This window comes from Osmerus eperlanus, chromosome 15, assembly GCF_963692335.1.
Source record: "Osmerus eperlanus chromosome 15, fOsmEpe2.1, whole genome shotgun sequence".
In the NCBI taxonomy this organism is placed as follows: domain Eukaryota; kingdom Metazoa; phylum Chordata; class Actinopteri; order Osmeriformes; family Osmeridae; genus Osmerus; species Osmerus eperlanus.
Window position 1 is genome coordinate 7,280,674 of NC_085032.1, and position 19,376 is coordinate 7,300,049.

Consider the following 19,376-nt stretch of genomic DNA (forward strand, 5'->3'; position numbering starts at 1 on the left):
TAGCTCTCTGTGCAGCAGTCAGTGTAGCTCTCTGTGCAGCAGTCAGTGTAGCTCTCTGTGCAGCAGTCAGTGTAGCTCTCTGTGCAGCAGTCAGTGTAGCTCTCTGTGCAGCAGTCAGTGTAGCTCTCTGTGCAGCAGTCAGTGTAGCTCTCTGTGCAGCAGTCAGTGTAGCTCTCTGTGCAGCAGTCAGTGTAGCTCTCTGTGCAGCAGTCAGTGTAGCTCTCTGTGCAGCAGTCAGTGTAGCTCTCTGTGCAGCAGTCAGTGTAGCTCTCTGTGCAGCAGTCAGTGTAGCTCTCTGTGCAGCAGTCAGTGTAGCTCTCTGTGCAGCAGTCAGTGTAGCTCTCTGTGCAGCAGTCAGTGTAGCTCTCTGTGCAGCAGTCAGTGTAGCTCTCTGTGCAGCAGTCAGTGTAGCTCTCTGTGCAGCAGTCAGTGTAGCTCTCTGTGCAGCAGTCAGTGTAGCTCTCTGTGCAGCAGTCAGGTGATGAAAGCGCCTGGGGCTGCGATGTGAGAATAACACCCACATGTTCTGTCTGAGACGCCTTTTCTATCCAGTATTCCTCCTGTTAACCGTCTTCTTCCTGGTTTGTTTAAGCGTCTGCCTTCTCGGAGCGCTACCTCGGCATGCCCAAGCCTGACCCCCGGGCATACGCGGTACGCTACACTAGAATATTTCACATTCGTACATTTTATTCTGGATCAATTCTGTACATGGTTAACGTACATACTAGGTTAATAGATTAAATATGTTTAAATATCTTGTATTCTCTGGTGTACTTGTCTGCACTGTTGGGGGAAGCCTGAAAATCAAGCATTTTGTTCCAATATGTATGTATGCATGTATGTATGTATGGTTGAGGATGTCCTGATTCAGTGTGTGGGTGGTGATTTCTCCATTGCTTCCTTTTCAGATGACTAACCTGGCCCACAGGGCCTCCCAGTTCCTCAACAAGAAGTTTCTCATCGTCCACCCAACCGCTGATGGTACTGTGGGATATTTCCTATATCCTCACCCCTTCCTTTAAAAAAATATGAATAAAGCGTATTCATTCCTTTCATTATAAATGAAACATGTTTGTCTCTGTCTTGGTAGAGAAAGTCCATTTCCAGCATACAGCAAAATTAATCTCCCAGCTCATCAATGAGAAGGCCAACTACACTCTGCAGGTGAGAAGACACACACCCGTAGATCTAGAATAGAACATAGATGTACAGAAAATCAGGAGAATGTGAGCGATCCAACAGCAACACCAGGATTAGACAACACAATGTCTCCATTGCGTTTGACAAGATTAGAACGCTCTTTCATGAGACTTTTATTAGCATACCAGCTAATCCCACTAAGATACATAAGTAGTGGGAGTTTAACTTTGCGTGTGTGAATGCTTTGTGTATGTGTATTCTATATATATATGTGTGTGTATTCCATATATTTGGGTGTGTGTCCCCCCCGTCAGATCTACCCAGACGAGGGCCACTTCCTGCACAGCGAGGCCACGCGGCAGCACCTCAGCCAGTCTCTGGTGAACTTCTTTGAGGAGTGCTTCAGGCTCCCAGACAGGGGCTTTGAGGAGAGGCTGGAGGAGGAGAGCGAGGAGGAGGGTTAGCCCGCCTGGTCCCCCCCCCCCCCCCTCGTACAACCTCAACCCCCCCCCCCCCCCCCCCAAGCTTCACACCTCCCACACCCGCCACAAGCACAACGCCCCCACCCTATCACACACGATACGCAGCCTCCTCTCTGGTTCCGCCCCCGAGTTGTCGTTTTTCTTTCGTTCACTTCCCCCCCCCCCTCCCTCCTCCTCCTGGAGTTGATCCTTCGTGTCAGAACGATGAACCTGAGAACCTTCTGCAGGGGACCGCTCGTTTCATCCCTCGTTTCACCCCTCCTCCTCCTCACCCTCTCCACCTCTCCCGTCTGTGGAGATGACATCCCAGCCAGTCGGCATGAGAAGAGCCCATCGACCAATGACCTCCAGCTGATGTCGTGACAGGAAATGTAACCATGGAGACGAGGCTGTTTGGATGGAGGGCGGTCTTCAGTTCAGCCGGTCCGTCTGTGATGGACGAGCTGCTTGGATTCCCAGCCACAGCTGAGAGGAAACTGCACATGAAGAACTTGGAAGTTGCTCTGTGAGGATGAGGACAAACTTTATAGCACAAACTTTGGAGTGGGACGTCCTCACGTTCCGACTCTGCGTGGTGTGTGAGGAAGGCAGCTCGTGCCTGCGTTCTGGATGAGGGGAGCAGCAATGTTACTATTTTTTAATATAGTATAAAAAAAAGAAGAGGACTTTTCCATGTCCTGCTTGTGTGTCATGTTCCAGTGTACAGTAGCACATGAACAACATTCACTCCAGTGTTCAGTACGTTATGGTTTTCTGCGTTTTGACTTGGTCCCGAACTTTGAGCTTTCTCGTAGCCTCACGTACGCGTTTCAGATGTGTATAGACTGACTGTCACATTCAGCAACGACACGCTTAGATGAGACAAGGGTGTAAAGACGAGTCACGATTTCTTAACATTGACTCACTTGCTGAGTTTTGTGGTTATAGAATATTTCCTTCATTTATTTTCTTGGTTTAATACCCAGTTATTCACATTGAATCATAGAAACTAGTTTTGTTCACGGTGCCTTACTTTAAGATCCAAATGTACAAAGGAAATACAACAAGGCTAATTTCTAACAAACTGATGGACAAAAAGTCCCTGTAGTATTTACTTAGAATGTGTCCAAGGATCTAGTACAAACTTCTAAACACAAGGACATAATATTTTTAAGGACAGCTTTATAGCTTATTTGTCATCACCGTTGGGGATGTGTCACACGGTACATACTTTATAATGTTTGTTGTTGTTAAAGCACTGACATTTACCCCTATCTTATTTCAGTGTCAGCGATCATACACGTTGTGACTGTCCCAATGGTGTAGTTGCAGGATATGCCCAAAAGTAGTGTTTGTACATACATCAGTCTAGGATCATTGACTCGATACCTAATTTAAAGGCAAGACAAGTTAATTCTAGAGGCACAAGTTGAAGTTTTGTTTCATTTTTTGTTTGACTTTGAATGCTCATTCGTGTTATGTTCTCAATGCATGCTAAGAGGTAATATGCAGCTCAATGCTATCCTTGGTAGCTCAACTTAAACATAGTATTTTTGACATCTTGAATGTTCCTTACTGGGTCGCATAAATACATTTCCAGTGGTATCGTGATTGAGATCCCTGTCCCGTCAACTTGATGTGTAAATGTTCCTCGAATATAATTTTTAGTCTCTAAATATGAGTGTTATTTGTGCATAAAGCATTTTGGAAGTTACATTTGAATACCCATTTCTGTTTGCTGGTCGCGGTCCCTGATTTGGATTTAGAGTGGACTTCACAATCAATGTTCCTGCAGGGAAGCTTTCTGGTACCAGAGAGTAGGAAGGATGTTTTCAAGGGGCCCTCAACTTCGGTTCCAAAGAAGAACGAGATACAACTGATGGCTGTGTGATAGAATGTGGCATGAAGGTAACCGTCAAATAAAAACATATTTTATCATTGTGCAGTTGGTAACTGTTATGTTTTTACCAAGTGATTTTTTTTCTTCCAGATGTTTCACAGCCATGCTGGCGTTGATGGAATGATTGTTACACAAAACGCATTGACTTTTCTCCAAGACGATGTCAATAAGATAGTTATTTGCATGTTTCCTTCCCTCTAATCAAATACCTCAAAACCACTTCAAAACATACAAACTACTAACAGATTGACAAAATAATCGTATAGCAATATAAAATACATTTGAGTGCATTTAAAAAAAATATATGCTTTTTGTTGTTCCCTGAAAACATTAGAAGAAATATATTTGTTCGAAAGCAGACTTGACTCCGGTGTAAACAGGATTGTAGTTGTATATCAACGCCTTCTTCTCCTCCTCTTCATTCTCAAATCTGTGAAAACTTTGCCTGGCTGAAAGAAAGAGTAAAAAAAAAAAGACTATTGTATCTCGGCACATATTTGTGTGCCATTTTCCGCTGAAATCAAAGTAGGCGTACAAAACATCCGAACCTTCGTTGACCAAGAAGTCAGCCATGTAAAAGGTTGTCTTGACAGCTGCTGGAGAGTGAGGGATGTAGGGTCGGCTCCATTCAAATGCGTTTTTCTCTGGATGCCACTGGGTTCCATATATAGGAAACTTGTATGCTGGACAAATAAAAAGATAACCTTGTCGAATACGTAGACTATGCAGTACTAAATGTTCACCAGCTAACAGTTTTCTGGTCCTGTCTTACCTTCCATCGTCGAAACAAACTCTGTTGTCCCGTCCGTGTTTGTGGACAGGACTCTGTAGAAGTTCTTCAGCTCTTTACGGCTGTTAAAACTCTGGAACACAACGACAACAAATATTCAAATGCATCCCTTGAAAGGTGAGGTCTATTCATGGAATTATCTGACTTCATCTGATTTTGTCGGTGTAGGATGTGGTGCTGGTGGACGAGGGTGTTGGTCCTACCTCCGTGGTGAGACTCCACTGGTGGGAGTTCTCAGTGATGGCTTCGGTTGCCAAGGCAGACAGAACATCGGCTGGGAAGCCCTTGAACATCCTACCGTCCCTCGACTCTGGAAAGATCCACAAGTGTTACCCACGACAGTCCTGCCACTCGCCCTCAAACATGCCGAATAAACGTTTCAGGTTTATGGGCTATGTGTAGTGAGTACAAGTACACAGGAATGAGTGGCCCAACTCCACTGTCTTGCATGAATATTACAGAATGTGTCAACTATAATATAGAATTTGACACTGTGCTGTGGATTTAAGGTCACTTTAAAATAACATGTAAACAAACAAACATGGCTGCAACCCCCCCCCCCCCCCCCCCCACGCGGCATCCTTCTTCCAGGGGGTGAGGAGACTGTGGACAACAGAGTACCTTTGGTGAAGTTCAGGGGCAGCGCCACCCCACTGGTGTTGGTGTGGGACAGGAGATTCTCTCCACTAGTCAGGTACGCCAGCTCCTCAAAGCCCAGGCAGGTGCCCCACACGGGGAAGTGGTCTCCTCTAGAGTTGGCCTGAAAACACACACACATGAATACAACTGAGAAGTTCTACATCAGTAGTTTTCAATCCTGGTCCTCAGGGCCCCCCATGCGATCTAGATGTTTCCGTCCAACACACCTGATTCAAATGAAGGGATCATGATTGGGTAAGGCTGCACTCCATAAATCCTTCAACTGTATAATTCTCATCATTTTCACTGTAATATTCCTCCATCGTCTCCTATGTATATTTATTATACTGTAATATATTCCTACCTTGATTCCTTTATTATTATTAATATAATGTAATATGTCTACCTCAATGGCGAGCTCATAGAAGATTTTTGCCGCCGTGGCATATCCCGACGACACGATGCTGACCCCTCCTCCGGGATACAGCACCCTGCAGGCACACAGGTGAACCTTGACCCTCAGGATACCACACCCTGAAGGCCTTAGCTGAACCTTGACCCTTCCCCTCAGGGCTTTTATGGACGGTGGCACATTTCATTTTTTACGAGTAACAACACATGCCTGTTAAGTCTTTACTGCACTATACAACATGTGCTCGGTGGACTTTCTCCATAGAAAGAATAATATGGAGTTGAGTGTTGATCCTTACCCATTGAGTGAGTTGAAGAGCGATTTGTATTCCTCCAGTGTCTGGTTAACCCTTTGGGATTGAGAGGACATTAAAACCAAGCAGCATCATACCAGCCAGATGCTAGTATATGTACTGACACATTCATTTAGCAGAAGCATTACATGATGCATAATTAATTATTAGCAATATTGTTGTCATGCCATGTATGTGACTGACATACGTTAACATGACATCTATAACGGACTTACATCACAGGGACCACCCTTGCTCCGGCTGACTCCAAGAACTTGACGTAGGATGCCGCAATGTACGACGTCATGTGAGGCTGAGGTTCAAACACCTCCTGGGCCAACACCCCTGTGAGAACAGGTAGAGAAGCGTCAACACTCAAAAGGGCTGAGGAAGCTTGTTCTGTATTCTGTTGAATTTATATTGAACACTGTGCAGTACGACTCAGTTCAAACACATGCATTTGAGAAGGGAGCGTGTATCTTTTCATGCTGGGTAAAAATTAGGGTTAGGATTACGGATAGGGTAGTCTAACCAAAGTGTTTCGCTTTTTCGTCTAATAATCTTGCTCCAAAAACGTTGTTTTCCCGTTCTGTGTAGCATGAACGAATTAGGACAATCGTGCTCCGAGACACCGTTCATTAGCAGAATGTTTTTCGTATATATAATGAGCATGAAAATTACAAAATGCACAATACATTTAAGGCTACTGTTAAAAAAAGTGTCTACTCTGCATGACTAGTATTTTAAGGGTCATCAACGCATTTTATAGCTGTTGAGAAAGCTTGATGGACTTCGTTCCACTGCCTACATAACGTCAAAATATACAGCAAAAAAAATTCATTGGCAGATATTGTTGTAATCAAATGTAAAATAACACTGGGACTTGTGGTCAGTATGGCCTTTTAAGTGTGTCGTCATAGCATTATCAGTCATGCAAACCTAGGCTATTCATTGTGGACCACTGAAAAGAAAGTGTCTACTGCACATGACTAGACAATTAGGCTCGTCAAAGCATTACTATGTGTCTTTCGGTCTCGTTTAATAAACACATCAACATATCTGTATCATCGATTCGAAACAAGGGTTTCGTTATAAGAGCAAGTAGAAGTCAACATAATTACGTAGCCTACCTATTATGGGTGCATCGTTCCTTTTGGCTGATGAGCAACTGGGAAAAGTTGCCGATAAAGCTAAATTAAACAATAGCGTAAAAATATGCATATTGTCAAGACTATGTAGGCTAGTACCCCCGAAGTAGTGTGCTGTCAACCGAACATTAAGAAACTGCTGGTGTTGTAACGACATCGGTGGGTTATCACCGAGGTAGTGGTAGGCTGTACCAAACAAGTTTGTTTACAGCTTCCGGTCGAAGTCGTTTCAACAGAGTCGTAAAACATCGATCGCTCACATACACACATAACAGTCGAATGGGGCAGTCCGTATGCAGCCCAACCACTACTGTACAAATCCGAAATGAAATATTGAGTTAATCAGGCGACCCGGGAACTCGGATTGCGACACATTAGAGATGGTTTTCATGCTACATTGCACGCCACCCATAATTCCTAAAGTAATTTGAGTTCTGTTAATTCTGAAATACGTTTTTGTGACTCACTGATGCCCCCAGGTGTTCACAAACAGTTACAGTCACATTAACGATATTTACAATTTCGTGCACACTGGCCAAACGTCTAACTTTCAAATTGATGTATGCAGACAACGCTCCTTTGTCAGGTAATAAGGTACTTTAAATGACAGTTGCAAATTCCAGGTGTGTTGGCCAGTAGTGGTATTTATTACGATTTGTAAAGTATATATTTATAACCCATGATGTGGAGGTCAAAGTTGAAAGTTTAAACTAGACATGAAGAAAGTGAAATAGACAAAGAATCAAATAAAGTAGATTTATTTCCAGTGTTTCTCGAGGGTGGCCTTGACACCCTTATGTCGCTGTACACAAGCATGACTTTTACTGTCCAGGTTTCATGCTGTTTTCAGAGATGAATATTTGTCCAAGTATTTTAGAGGTCATAAGAAACCATGCTTTTAACTCCAATTGAAAAATACAAAGGAAAACAAACACATTCAAATGAAAGGAGATATAAACAAACCTTCCAAAGCTGTGGTGAAACATAGGGACCCAGAGACCTAAGAAAGACTGGAATGCCTTAGAATTGGAAGCATAGATTTTATGACGATGGCGTTCCATTGAGTATTTTCCTTAAAGATTCCTTTGAAATTCAGTCATGTCTTAAAACACAATTGTGGGGGGAAAAGCACGGCACCTTATCCATGGAAATCGATTAAAAAAGAGGCACTTTTTTCTTCTTCTATGAGGAATGAAATATGGTTCATAAAAACTAGTACTATTTTCGAACTATAATAGGACTTTAGGGGGGGGATACAACATGTAGTACCAATCAAGACTGGAGCATAACACCTCAGTACAACACCACTGGATCTCATTACGTGTTTGATTAAACCACTACAGCTCCCCGGCCCCTTAAGCTAAATACCTGGCTGTAAATGTGTACTGCAAAAACCCCCATCTAAAAACCCTTTCCTGCAGCAACCAGCTCAGAAAGCAGCTCTCAATTATAGAAATTGTACTTCAGGTACAGAAACAATATGTACATGTAGGGTTTAAAATGAGAGCAAGCAACTAATAGTGTTAGTCAAAAGAGCAATAATACATTCTCCATATCAGTAACATTGTACAGAACTGAACTGGGATGTCAACAGAGATGACATTCATTCGCTCATGCTGAGCGAATGAGAAGCCGTCTCCAGTAATAATCAAGTTGATGCACAGTGAGCTGTTTGAACACTCTGTTGATTAGTATTCTAACAAAGGGGTTTTCAAACATTCACAATTAACCAGCAATTCTACTTCTTCTTCTTCTGGTCGTATTCCGAGCCCTGATGCCGGGGGTCGATCTCAGAGGAGGAAGTGCATGTTTCATATCTGTTCCAGTTTAGTCAAGTGAAGAAGCATGAGATGACAAACACACCTCCTAGCTTTGCTCCAGTAACGTCATTTCTTAGGAGACTATACACACTATGTACAGTATATATACAGTATATATATATTTATATATATTTGTAAAAAAAAAATATTGTGCAGTAACCATAGCTAAAATATCAACATTCAATCTTTTCACACTCACCCACACTATCTCTCTCTCTCCCTCCTCACATGCACTCTATCTCTCTCTCTTTCCCTCCTCACATGCACTCTCTCTCCTCGCACGCCGTTGCGGTTTCACAGGTACTGGTAAAACCGTGAGCGCACCACCTGCGCTCCAGACAGTTTGTGTGGGTGTGCGTCCGTCACCAGGTTCTGGCTGCCTTTGGTTTTCCCCTGCAGGCCGCCTCCACCTCCGTTCACCCTGTCCCCCGGCAGAGAATGGGGGCCGGGGGAGGCCGAGGGAGAGGGCCTCTCGGGGCCCAGCCCCCCCGCATCCTCGGGGACGGCCCTGGGGGCCTCGTCCAGGCTGAAGTCGGGGGCTCCGGCCCGGCAGCGCTCGCGGGCGATCCAGTCCCGGATGGAGAAGTCCTGGGAGGAGCACTTGGGTCTGAGGCGGTCCACGGCCGACAGCTCCGCCGCCTGGTCCACCCCGCCCTGCTCCCTCCAGTCGTTGATGACGGCCAGCTCCGCAAAGTCCCGCTGGCCCCCCATGGTGTGCCGGCGCCGGAGGCTCTTCTTGCGTCCGCGGGCATCGGGCGCGGCGCGGCTCCTCTGGGCGCCCAGGCCGAACATGTCGTCGGCGGACGAGCGCACGCGGAGCTTGAGCCTCTCGGTGATCTTCAGGTGCCAGGAGGGCTCCGGGCGCTCTGATTCGCTGCGGGAGGAGGAGCTGAGGCTGCCGGTGGAGCGGCCCTTCTTCATCACCTCCAGGACGCGGGACAGACGCGTCGACGCCTCCGCCCGGCCCTCGCCGCCGCCGCCGGCCCCGCCCTCCGCCGACGAGTCGCTGTCCGTCTTCTGGCGCAGCGAGCGCCTCCGGGAGAGCGTGTCGCACTCGATCAGCCTGTGGGTGGGGAGCAGGCGGCGTGCTTCCTGTTTGGGGGTGCCTCCGCACCCGTCAGCCGCCGCAGCCACAGCCTGAGGCCCCTCCTGCACGCGCTCAGTGGGGATCTGCGCGGAGGCGGAGCGGGCTCCGCCCCCCGCGTGGGCGAACACGGGGAAGTCGCTCTCGCTGTCCGTCTCAGTGGGCCGGCCCTCGCTGACCAGCTCGCTGCGCTCGTCGTCCGCCTCCTCGCCGCACTGCAGCTCCGGACTGAGCGCGCTCGACTCCGCCCCCGTCAGGAAGGTGACGGAGGAGGTGGTGGAGTAGTCCGAGGTGATGGAGCTCACCTCCGCCCCCGCGGAAGCCCCCGCCCCCGCCAGGTCCGGAGCCGCGCCGGAGAACCACTTCCTGGGTCGCGCCCTGGGAGCCGAGGCCCCGTAGCTGATGGTGCCCAGGTCGGAGGTGTCCTCCAGATGGGAGGGGGGGTCCGACAGGGAGGACTTCCCCAGGGACAGCAGGCGGGGGCTGGGGGAGGCCGACAGTTTGGGCGGGGGGGAGGGAGCCGGCGACGGCTGCCTGGACGAGGGCCTGTCCCTCAGGAAGAAGGAGTTGCGCTGCTCCTTCCTGGTTTTGGGCGTGAGCTCCACAGCTCCCCAGCTGGCATCCTTCTCCTCGGCGCGTGTCTTGTGGTCCGGCCCGGCGCGGGGCTCCTGGTGGTTCTGCTGGGCTCCGGCGGGCTCCTTCTGGAGGAACACGGCGTCTAGGTCGTCGTCGGAGCTGCTAGGCTGCGGCTTCTCCTTGGGCTTCTTTCGTTTGCGGCTGGCTGCAGCAAAGATGGAGGAGACCAGGAGGTCTCGGCTGCACTGGTCCTTCCCTGACCCCCAGGAGCCCTGGAGAGAGAGAGGGTGGAGATGGACGGAGACAGGGGGGGGATGAGTGTGAGGAAGGTAGAGCAGAGAGAGAAAGGTAGAGCAGAGGAGAGAAGGCAGGACACAAAGAAAAGCAAAGGAGAGGAAAACAAACACAATCAACACACAGTCTCCACGATATGTCTTCTTTTGTGGAGCAGAGAAATACAGCAGCTCTAGAAAGCGACCTCAACCCCCCCTCCCTCTATCTCCTGCCTGAGTCCTCCAGCCTGCCCGTTCTCCACCTGTTCCTCTGAAAGCTCCACAGACAGAAGGAGGTGGACAGAGAAGAGGAGCATTAGTGACAGGAAGACGTGTGACCATGCCGGCCTCGCAGCGCTAGCAGCAGCAGCAGCAGTGATACTGAAGCAGCCATCCTGCAGAGCAGCCCTGCATGGAGAAGCCTGATGAGGGGCCTGCAGGGGGCGCTCTGGTGCCAAAAGCAGGGCGACGCGACCACGACACAGCAGACCGACAATGCCGAAGCCCTCGCCGTCGCCAGGCCTGAGCCCTGCTGCCCTCCTGTGGTCTTGTGTCGGCAAGACACCCAACGCATGCAAGTGTTACATGTCAATTCAAGTATGTATTATCCATTTAATATTTGAATTTATTCAGTGATATTTGAAATGTATTCGAAGGCAAACATTCAATTAAATGAATGAAATCCTTTTGAAAGTAGTCAGTGTTTGACGTGTAACGGCTGTGTTCCCCAGTGCAGCTTTCTGGCCTAGGTGGGTTCAGTGTTGACATGCTAAACACTGGCTGGCGTGCAGCCTAGGCAGGGTCCACTGTGTGGGAGTGAGCGAGCGGCTCTGCAGCAGGAAGTGTGGATCCGGCCCCGGGCTCACCTACCTCCTCTCACCCCCACACTAGCACGAGGCCTGACAGAAGGCTCCGGTCACACACTCACCTTAGACTTTGCTGAGTCACTAGTCGGTGAATCTGCATGAGGAGGGGCAGAGAGAAGAGAGAGGCACATATTAGTAGGTGACTAAATACACTGAAAGAGAACGCCACCCAAACAAAAAACACATCCATGAATATGTGCTGTGAGAGAGAGTGGGAGGGGAGAGAGAGAGAGAGAGTACCAGAAGCATGAAGGAGCAGTGAGCATGGTAGATGGAGACACAACACAGACAGTCCTGGGCGAGGGTGACAGGGTTACGAGGGTGACAGGGTTAGCACAGAGACACGCAGGCCATGCACACACAGGGGTTCTACAGTCCACTCAGATCACCAGGCCTCCTCAGAGAGGCGTTCTTTCCCAAACCCCAACACACACACACACACACCTCTGATTGTGTACAGGTATGCATGTACTGGTTTTCCCTGTGTTTACAGATCCCACAGTGCACGCTTGCTTATCCAGAAGGACAGTGGGCTACCGGGCTACTTGTCTATGGAGACTAACAGACGTCAGGATACTGAGTGCAACTGTGGTGATGAAGGGAGACCAAGATGTACACCAGCAGGTGAGTGACAAGGAGGATGTAGAGAGTGCCATGCAGAAACACACAATCAGTTTCTATCGGGTTTCATTCTTCATAGTAAACAAAAACAAATGTAGCTATATTACTCATCTGACCCCCCCCCAAAAAAAACGTTGATAGGAGAGCTAACACGTTCATTCCCTCGTCGTACATACTCACAGCTAGATCTGTGTGTTACTGTGTATGTGTGGGACGGGAGGTGCCCGTGACATAGAAGAGAGAGAGAATTCTAGATGAGACGGCACAGAATGCAGAGGATGGTGGCGTGTGCTGCCATGACAACAGTGACCCGGTGACGACAGAGGCGGCTATGGAACGAACCAATGGGCTGGACATGACAGGGGGGTCACAGAGGGGCTAGCTATGGACAGAGAGGACACTACATGAGAGAATGGTCAGCAAGGGAAACCCTGATATGAATCCAACTGCTGTCCTGTAATGCATTTCACATTTGAAGTCTCCTGGCGTACTCATGGGTATATACCAAAACCAAAAAAAAAGAAGCTAAATTTGTACTAGACTGTGACTAGAACCTTTGTGACATAGCCAAGCCCCCCTCCACGCCCCTTTCAGACAGATGGGGGGGCGCAGTGTGTGTGAGTGCAGGTTGACTGGTGAGGTAGACATCTAAGGGTCCATACAGTACCATGGCTATCTCTCCCGGCGGGTAGCTTGCGAGACAGTGAAGGAGACACAGCAGGGAGAGGCTGTCAGACAGCGGCACGGCGTCAGGCATGCTCGGATACACAACCCTGCCCCCGCCGTACGTACGGTACCCTGCGCGACCCCGCCCCAACCCCCGCTGTCGCCTCGGACGCGCTCGGCGTCCGCCTCCGAAGGAAGGGTTTTCGGTTTGTTTCTTTTCGCCCCCCTGCCACCTGTACCTCGCTGTTTCTCCTCTTTGGTTGGTTCTCTGTTGGGAGCTCAGGAGACGCGAGGGTTTCGGCAGACTAGGCAGCTACAGTGAGGGCAACAGTCCTGCTTCTTCCTACAGTCCCAGCTGTCCATCACGGACATTATAGAGTCCATCAGAGACATCGCGGTGTGATAGGCTCCTCCCACGTGGCCTGTGTCAAGATCATGTATGTGTGAGTGCTCGGCCTCTACGACACCCGACAGAGCCTCACTACAGACAGAGGGATCAGAGGGTCGTCTTTGGCTTTGTGCCTCGCTTTTGTGGTCTTTTGGGAAAGAACATGCCGTGTTAGTGCAACAGTAGGCAAGGGGGGGGGGGGGGGGGGTGCAGTAGACAGCCCGGTGGATTTTAAGAAGAAACAAAAGGGGGTAAAAAGGAGCGAAAGGATAAGACGAACAAAGAAATGAAAGAAGAGACGGAAGAACCTTCCGAAGCTGAAAGAATAAGAACGGAGAAACAGACACCAAGTTCTCAAACAAAGACAAATGAACGGGGAGGGAGGGGGGGGGGGGGATGAGACAAACTACTTTGGCCTTTTGACCATTTGGAGCTATGAAACCCAGCTAGAGAAAAGACCAAAGACAATTTGCCTCCTAAACCCACACAGGCGCCAGGAGTCGCGATTAAGCCAGAAACATTTCACTCTCGTCATGTCAAAAGCAAATGAAGCCTGAGGAAGCGCTTCAGAGAGGAAGCCAGCTTGGACTCATCAAGATAAGCTCACAGCATGACACGGACTGAATCCCAGCTGAGGAAACACAGGTCTCACCCCAGCCTCGCCGTGGCGATCGGGGCCAAGCTAGCTTAGACAGAGGAAGGTTGACCCACCACAGCGCTGGTCTGGTCCAGACCACACGTTACCTGAAACTTCCCCCTGCGAGGCTCCCGTCCGCCCGATGTTGGTGAGCAGGTGGTCGATGTTGGGTACCGGCTGAGACTCCACCGCGCTCTCCTGCCGGGACAGCGTCTGCGGGAGGCACGGACACAACGGGACGCTTAAGGCCGGAAGGTTCCGCCGAGGGAGGATGTGATTAAAGCTCTTCCACAGAGAGTTAGATGGGTTGTGACGTGGTGGAAGGGATGCTGTCTACTAGGGGTGGGACTCTTTTGGTACCTCACGATTCGAATCGATTCTTGGGGGTCACGATTCGATTAAAAATGGATTCTCAATTTTGTATCAAATTTCGGTATACTTACACAAAAAAAATTCAATAATAGAAAATCGATTTTGGAAATTTGTGAATCGATGTGAATCGCTAGAAGACTGAATCGCGATTCATATGTGAATCGATTTTTCCCCCCACCCCTACTGTCTACACCTACCACAGGCTCTCCGTCACCATCCTCTGTGAAGAACCAGTCGTACTAGAAGAGACCAAAGGAGATGGTGTTACTATAACGATGTGGCATGGAAACAAACCAAAGCCTGACAATAACCAGCGTTACTGTAACCACACCAACTGTTACTTTAAGGATTTAGCGTTGCTGCATTAGCGTAGCGTTGCTACTTGAGCCGGTGTTCCTGGGTGAGGTGACAAGGCTGAGAGGAGTCCAGGAGGGAGGAGAACTCACGTGCTGGATGAGGGTCTCTACGATGCGGTACTGGTCAGGCATGTGGATCACCATGTGGGTCATGTTGTCCTCAGAGCTCCTGACCAGGGTCGGGCCAAACACGATGGCCAGGTTCCTGGGTTCCATCTGACAGCAAGACAGAACAGGGAACAGAGAATGGGGAATATGAAACTTGGATTTTACAGAAAATTAAATATCATATTTTTGTTTGGGTGAGCTTCGTGATGCACAAATACGGCAGCGTACCCAAAACCCCAAAAACAACCTCACATTCTACCCCCCCCCACCCCTCCATGTTTTATACTAAACATGTCCCTTGCCACAGTTCTAGGAAAGATTACATTACATTTAGTCATTTAGCAGACACTCTTATCCAGAGCGACTTACAGTAAGTACAGGGACATTCCCCCGAGGCAAGTAGGGTGAAGTGCCTTGCCCAAGGACACAACGTCAATTGGCACAAATCGAACCGGCAACCTTCTGATAAATAGCCCGATTCCCTAACCGCTCAGCCATCTGACCCCCCAAAAATGCTGTGACCGTACCTTGTTCTTCTCCGAGTTCTCCGCCACAGTCTTGAGGTGGGCTGAGAGGAACTTGAGGGTCTCGTAATGGTGGTCTGGTAACTCGTGAAGCTGCAGGGAAAAGGTTGCGGCGAGATGGCATCATCATCTGTGGTGCATGGTGAGGAGTCCCAGTGTGATCATGAGGAAAGATGCGTCCGTTTAAACTCACCAGCCTCTTCAACACTTTCAGTCTTTCTACTGGATCCTCTGTTCTGTTGGCCTCTATGAAATCTGCATATTTATCTACAGGGCAGAAAGAAAAATACAAACATTTACTATGGTTAAATTACAATACTAACTTTGCTATTAGCCAGTTCAAAAACAGGATGCATTTTCTCTGAGGAATAAGTATTTTCTACAATAAACTCTTTTTGTTTGTGAGTAGGTGTAGGTTTAACATTTGCCCACTAGGTGGCAAACTAGCTCCATATTTGAATACAAACTTAGAGACTTCAGATGAAAGGTTGTAGGATGCTCACCATTAGTAAAAAGAGGTTCTGGAAGTTTTCGGAAGAAGGATTTGAGTAAACTGCTGATAACATTCAGGTCCCTCCATTTCTGTCAACGAGAGGAGGACAAGAGTTTAGAAAACATGGAGACATGAGAGGGGGGGAAAAGGAGGTGAAGAGAAGGAGGGAGAGAGATGAAGGGGGGGAGAAAGAAGGGATAGAGAGAAGGAGAGGAGCAGGCAGAGAGTGAGTCAGAGCGAGAGGGGACGAGAGAGCCCGAGGAAGAGAGCGAAAGCAAGGAGAGAGTGAGGCGCCTCACGTCATCCTGGATGTTGATGTCGTTCATGCCCTTGTTGTTGAGCTCCTCCTGCATGTTGGAGATGGCGGCGTTGTTGCCGGGCACCCTGTAGATGCCCGTGTACTCCAGGCCCCTCTCCTCCACCAGGTGACAGCACACCTCCACGATCAGGGGGACAAACTGCAGGGACAGGACCACACGGGAGCTGGTCAGGCAAGTACCTGAGCTTCACTTCACGCCATACGCGTGACAGAAAGCATCCATGTATTGATACAGTACTGTATGTCCACACCAGAACTCCCCTCACACACACTGAGGAACCGATCATCCTCTGTCTCAAACACTAACTTCACTTGTAATGGAAACCCTTTTTTTTCCCCCCTATTTCCAGAATGGAGCCGTACCTTGTTGGTGACGGCAGGGGGGCAGTCGTCCAGCCTCACCCCGAACGTGACCCCCGGAGAGGGCTTCCTCTCGAAGGGCTTCCTCATCAGACCAGGGATGCCCTTCCTCCACGTCCCCTTGTCCTTGGGCGGGCTCGTGTCATCTAGGAGGAACACACACACACCAGTTTTATATTCTTCACATGACAACAACCAGCGGGTTTCACAATGCAATAACGAAAAGGAATTCATGCTGTATGAAGTCCCACTCTGGGTGACAGATACACACATATCCTTATAGTTCATATACGTGTCAACAGAAAGAGAATGTGTCATATAAATAAAAGGTACCATGAAACAGTGTGTGTGTGTGTGCTACCTTTGTGCACGTTCCTCCTGTCCTCGGTATTGGGGGAGATGGGGCTGGAGGCTTGCTTCCCCCCCAGCAGGGTGTGTCTGATGCTGAGGGACTGGCGAGACGGTCTGGGAGAAGGCTCTGTCTTACTGCCCGTCGGACTGGGTCACACACACACAGACACAGACAGTAAGAAGAACGTCACATAGATTTAGCCAGAGTGTGTGTGTGTGTGTGGAGGAAGCAAGGCTCCTCACGCTCACCTCATCAAGGTGTTGTACTCTCTGATCTTGCGACTAATGAGGTCCCGGCTGGTGAAGACGGAGTTCTAAAAATAGACACGGGGGGGTGGGGGGGGGGAGAAATTAGGTCAGAGGTCATGCAGAAGTGACGCTATCGAATGTTCTACTGAGGTGTGTGTGTGTCCTCACCTCCTCATCCAGGTTGCTGTTCTCCTGGATGACCCGTATCCAGGCCAGCATGTCCTCCCTGTCCTCCGCCTGGAACAGGAACTCGCAGTCCGACGTGGTCAGGCGCAGCACGTTCTTGCGTCTCGTGTCGCTGTAGGAGATGTCAATCAGGCAGGCCTTGATGCTGATTGGCTGGGGCTCCACCTCGGCCTGGGCGTTGGCGTGGGCCAGCCCCTCCTTCTTGTCCTTGTACAGGCAGAGGGTGTGGCCTCGCAGCACGGCGTACATCTGTTTCCACGGACGCATCCCTCCGCCCGCCCGCTGCAGTCCCAGGGGAGAGAGAGAGAGACAGGGTCGCATCACACAACCTGTCTAACTGACACGGCTTTGATCCATCTGGGCTGAGAGTGCTTGATGAACAGCATGAAGGTCTCTCTCTGACTAAAGGTGTCTCTCTGTGACTAAGACCGGCTCACCTGCAGTCAGACAGCTCTGATGCAACATGTTACAGTATACAGTATTACTATTAGTCTGTCTGTCTCTCTCTCTCTCTCACACACACAGTAATTAAAAAAAAATAATCCTTGTGTCACTATTTACGAACCACGTCAGTTAGCCTGAAGGTTTTCCTTGACACACAACTTCAATCGGGACAGGTCTTATGTGAGGGTGTGTGTGCGCTACACACACCTTGCTCTTGTCCGAGTTGAGCTGCTTGAAGTGCAGCCAGCCCTCCTTGGTGGCGTCGCTGAAGATATCTGAGGAAGAATCTCTCCTGGATCCAGAATCTTCAGAAGACCGGTCCACTGCCTACAACACACACACACACACACAGTTTGGTCTATCTATCCTTGTGGGGACCCAGAATTCAGTCTGTTAGAAATCCAGTTAACCCTAATCTAAACCTCCCCTTAGCCACTCCTAACTTGAACTTTAAAACTATCCCTAACACCAACCCTTACTGTCATTCTAACCCCAACACTAAGCCGAACCCTAACCCCCTAGAAATAGCAATGATAGCTTACCATCCTTGTGGGGAATTCTGGTCTCCCACAAAGGTAAACGTAAAAACAAGGCCACGGACGTTACATCCCAGCCAGGTCCAACACACAGGACACGCGGAAAATGCATTCAAACTAGGTCCCTGGATTTACAAAGGCGTCCTCCTTGGTTTTTTAGGCGGCCCTGCTTTCCATACGACCGCTCTGAGGACTACCTATACCAGTCCCTCAGGCAAGCGGCTTTTATCTTCAGAGTGGTGAGCTGAGCGCTCATCCAAACCTCACCCCAGAACAGGCCGATAATAACCAAGACGGGGTGGATCCAGACGGGAAGGAATGAATGAATGCTATTTTTGGGAATAGAATAGAGAGAGGGCGAGGCGGAATGGACAGAAGGGGGGCAGAGGAGAAGAAAGGAGGAGAGGAGGAAAAGAAAGGAGAGGAGGAGGAGAGGAGAGGGGGGGTAGAGGCTTGTCTTGTGTTGGCAGAGCGGTGTGGAGGTCGGACTCACCTTCCTGAGGCCTTTCAGCCCAGGGACCTCTTGTATGGACCTCCTACAGAGAAGCACACAGGAGCATTAACACTCATGTCACTCATTGTCAGTCCATGAGGGGTCTTGTCAGTGAAGGTCTTACCCTAGGCCCTCCTCGCGGTAGTTATCCAGGCCCTCGTCACAGGACTTGGATCGCTCCGTTTTGGTACCAGAATCCGAGTCGATGATTGTGAGCCGCAGAGAGTCTATCGGGAGGTACACCAGGAAAACAGAAGAAAAAGATGACGACCAATCACATCAACCGATGACCTCGCCGTGTCCAAAGATATGACAGGACAGCCGAATGGGACGGCCTCACCTTGGTCATGTGACAGCTGTCGACGAATGAGAGGGGAGGGCGACGTGGGGCTGGGGGAGATGGTGGTGATGACGGGGGTTCCGGATATCACCGCCGACGCCGTGATGTGAGTGGCCTCCAGGTCCATGCTGGGACTGGACGGTTCATCTGGGGACAGGCGACACATAGAAACTTCTAGAACTGACCAGCCAATACCGCTAATGTGATGATTAATAATTCCCTCCCATGTCGACACACACGAACAGGAAGTGGTTGGATCGTCTCTGCCTGGCTTTACATCACACCTGAACACAGTCAGGCCTTGTCTCTGAGAGAGGCTCCTAATCTCACCTTAATGACACAAACTAGCGCAGCAAGCGACCGCAATAAAATACAAATGCTCAGATAAGCGGTTTCTAAACACACAGTCGGTATAGATCAGCAGAGAGACGGGGCTCGTACTGAAAAGAGAGGTGTGTTCACGGGAGTCTGTCGCTAGGATGTTGCAAATCCCTAGACTGTAGTTTGTGGTTCACACCTTCGACACACACACA

General features: G+C 49.3%; 3 protein-coding genes across 5 annotated transcripts in view; 1 reads left to right on the forward strand and 2 right to left on the reverse strand.

The window, feature by feature from the left end:
- The window catches only part of dpp6a (dipeptidyl-peptidase 6a), an 83,864-nt gene extending 81,582 nt beyond the window's left edge, over positions 1–2,282 (forward strand). The window contains exons 19-22 of the mRNA XM_062480344.1: positions 593–651; positions 909–981; positions 1,091–1,164; positions 1,455–2,282. Coding sequence (XP_062336328.1) covers positions 593–651; positions 909–981; positions 1,091–1,164; positions 1,455–1,604 — 356 coding nt within the window. The 3' untranslated portion in view covers positions 1,605–2,282. The remainder of the gene's footprint in view (positions 1–592; positions 652–908; positions 982–1,090; positions 1,165–1,454) is intronic.
- A 346-nt stretch (positions 2,283–2,628) lies between these two features.
- Positions 2,629–7,024, reverse strand: ggh (gamma-glutamyl hydrolase (conjugase, folylpolygammaglutamyl hydrolase)). Its single transcript, XM_062479543.1, has 9 exons — positions 6,765–7,024; positions 5,871–5,979; positions 5,641–5,691; positions 5,337–5,421; positions 4,913–5,051; positions 4,495–4,601; positions 4,274–4,364; positions 4,050–4,184; positions 2,629–3,950 (listed from the first exon to the last, which is right to left on the reverse strand). The coding sequence occupies exons 1-9, from the start codon at positions 6,937–6,939 to the stop codon at positions 3,832–3,834; spliced, it is 1,011 nt and encodes a 336-aa protein (XP_062335527.1). The 5' UTR covers positions 6,940–7,024; the 3' UTR covers positions 2,629–3,831.
- Positions 7,025–7,524: 500 nt separating this feature from the next.
- LOC134035154 (rho GTPase-activating protein 21-like) overlaps positions 7,525–19,376 on the reverse strand; it is a 43,434-nt gene continuing 31,582 nt past the window's right edge. For all 3 annotated transcript variants that reach the window (XM_062480033.1, XM_062480032.1, XM_062480031.1), the window contains 17 exons: positions 18,844–18,990; positions 18,628–18,730; positions 18,504–18,546; positions 17,682–17,801; positions 17,013–17,312; positions 16,845–16,909; positions 16,606–16,742; positions 16,248–16,390; positions 15,865–16,023; positions 15,576–15,654; positions 15,266–15,339; positions 15,076–15,165; positions 14,531–14,656; positions 14,282–14,323; positions 13,820–13,925; positions 11,463–11,494; positions 7,525–10,534 (listed from right to left, as the gene is read on the reverse strand). In XM_062480033.1, the coding sequence (XP_062336017.1) occupies positions 8,897–10,534; positions 11,463–11,494; positions 13,820–13,925; positions 14,282–14,323; positions 14,531–14,656; positions 15,076–15,165; positions 15,266–15,339; positions 15,576–15,654; positions 15,865–16,023; positions 16,248–16,390; positions 16,606–16,742; positions 16,845–16,909; positions 17,013–17,312; positions 17,682–17,801; positions 18,504–18,546; positions 18,628–18,730; positions 18,844–18,990 (3,404 nt within the window). In that variant the 3' untranslated portion in view covers positions 7,525–8,896. The remainder of the gene's footprint in view (positions 10,535–11,462; positions 11,495–13,819; positions 13,926–14,281; positions 14,324–14,530; positions 14,657–15,075; positions 15,166–15,265; positions 15,340–15,575; positions 15,655–15,864; positions 16,024–16,247; positions 16,391–16,605; positions 16,743–16,844; positions 16,910–17,012; positions 17,313–17,681; positions 17,802–18,503; positions 18,547–18,627; positions 18,731–18,843; positions 18,991–19,376) is intronic.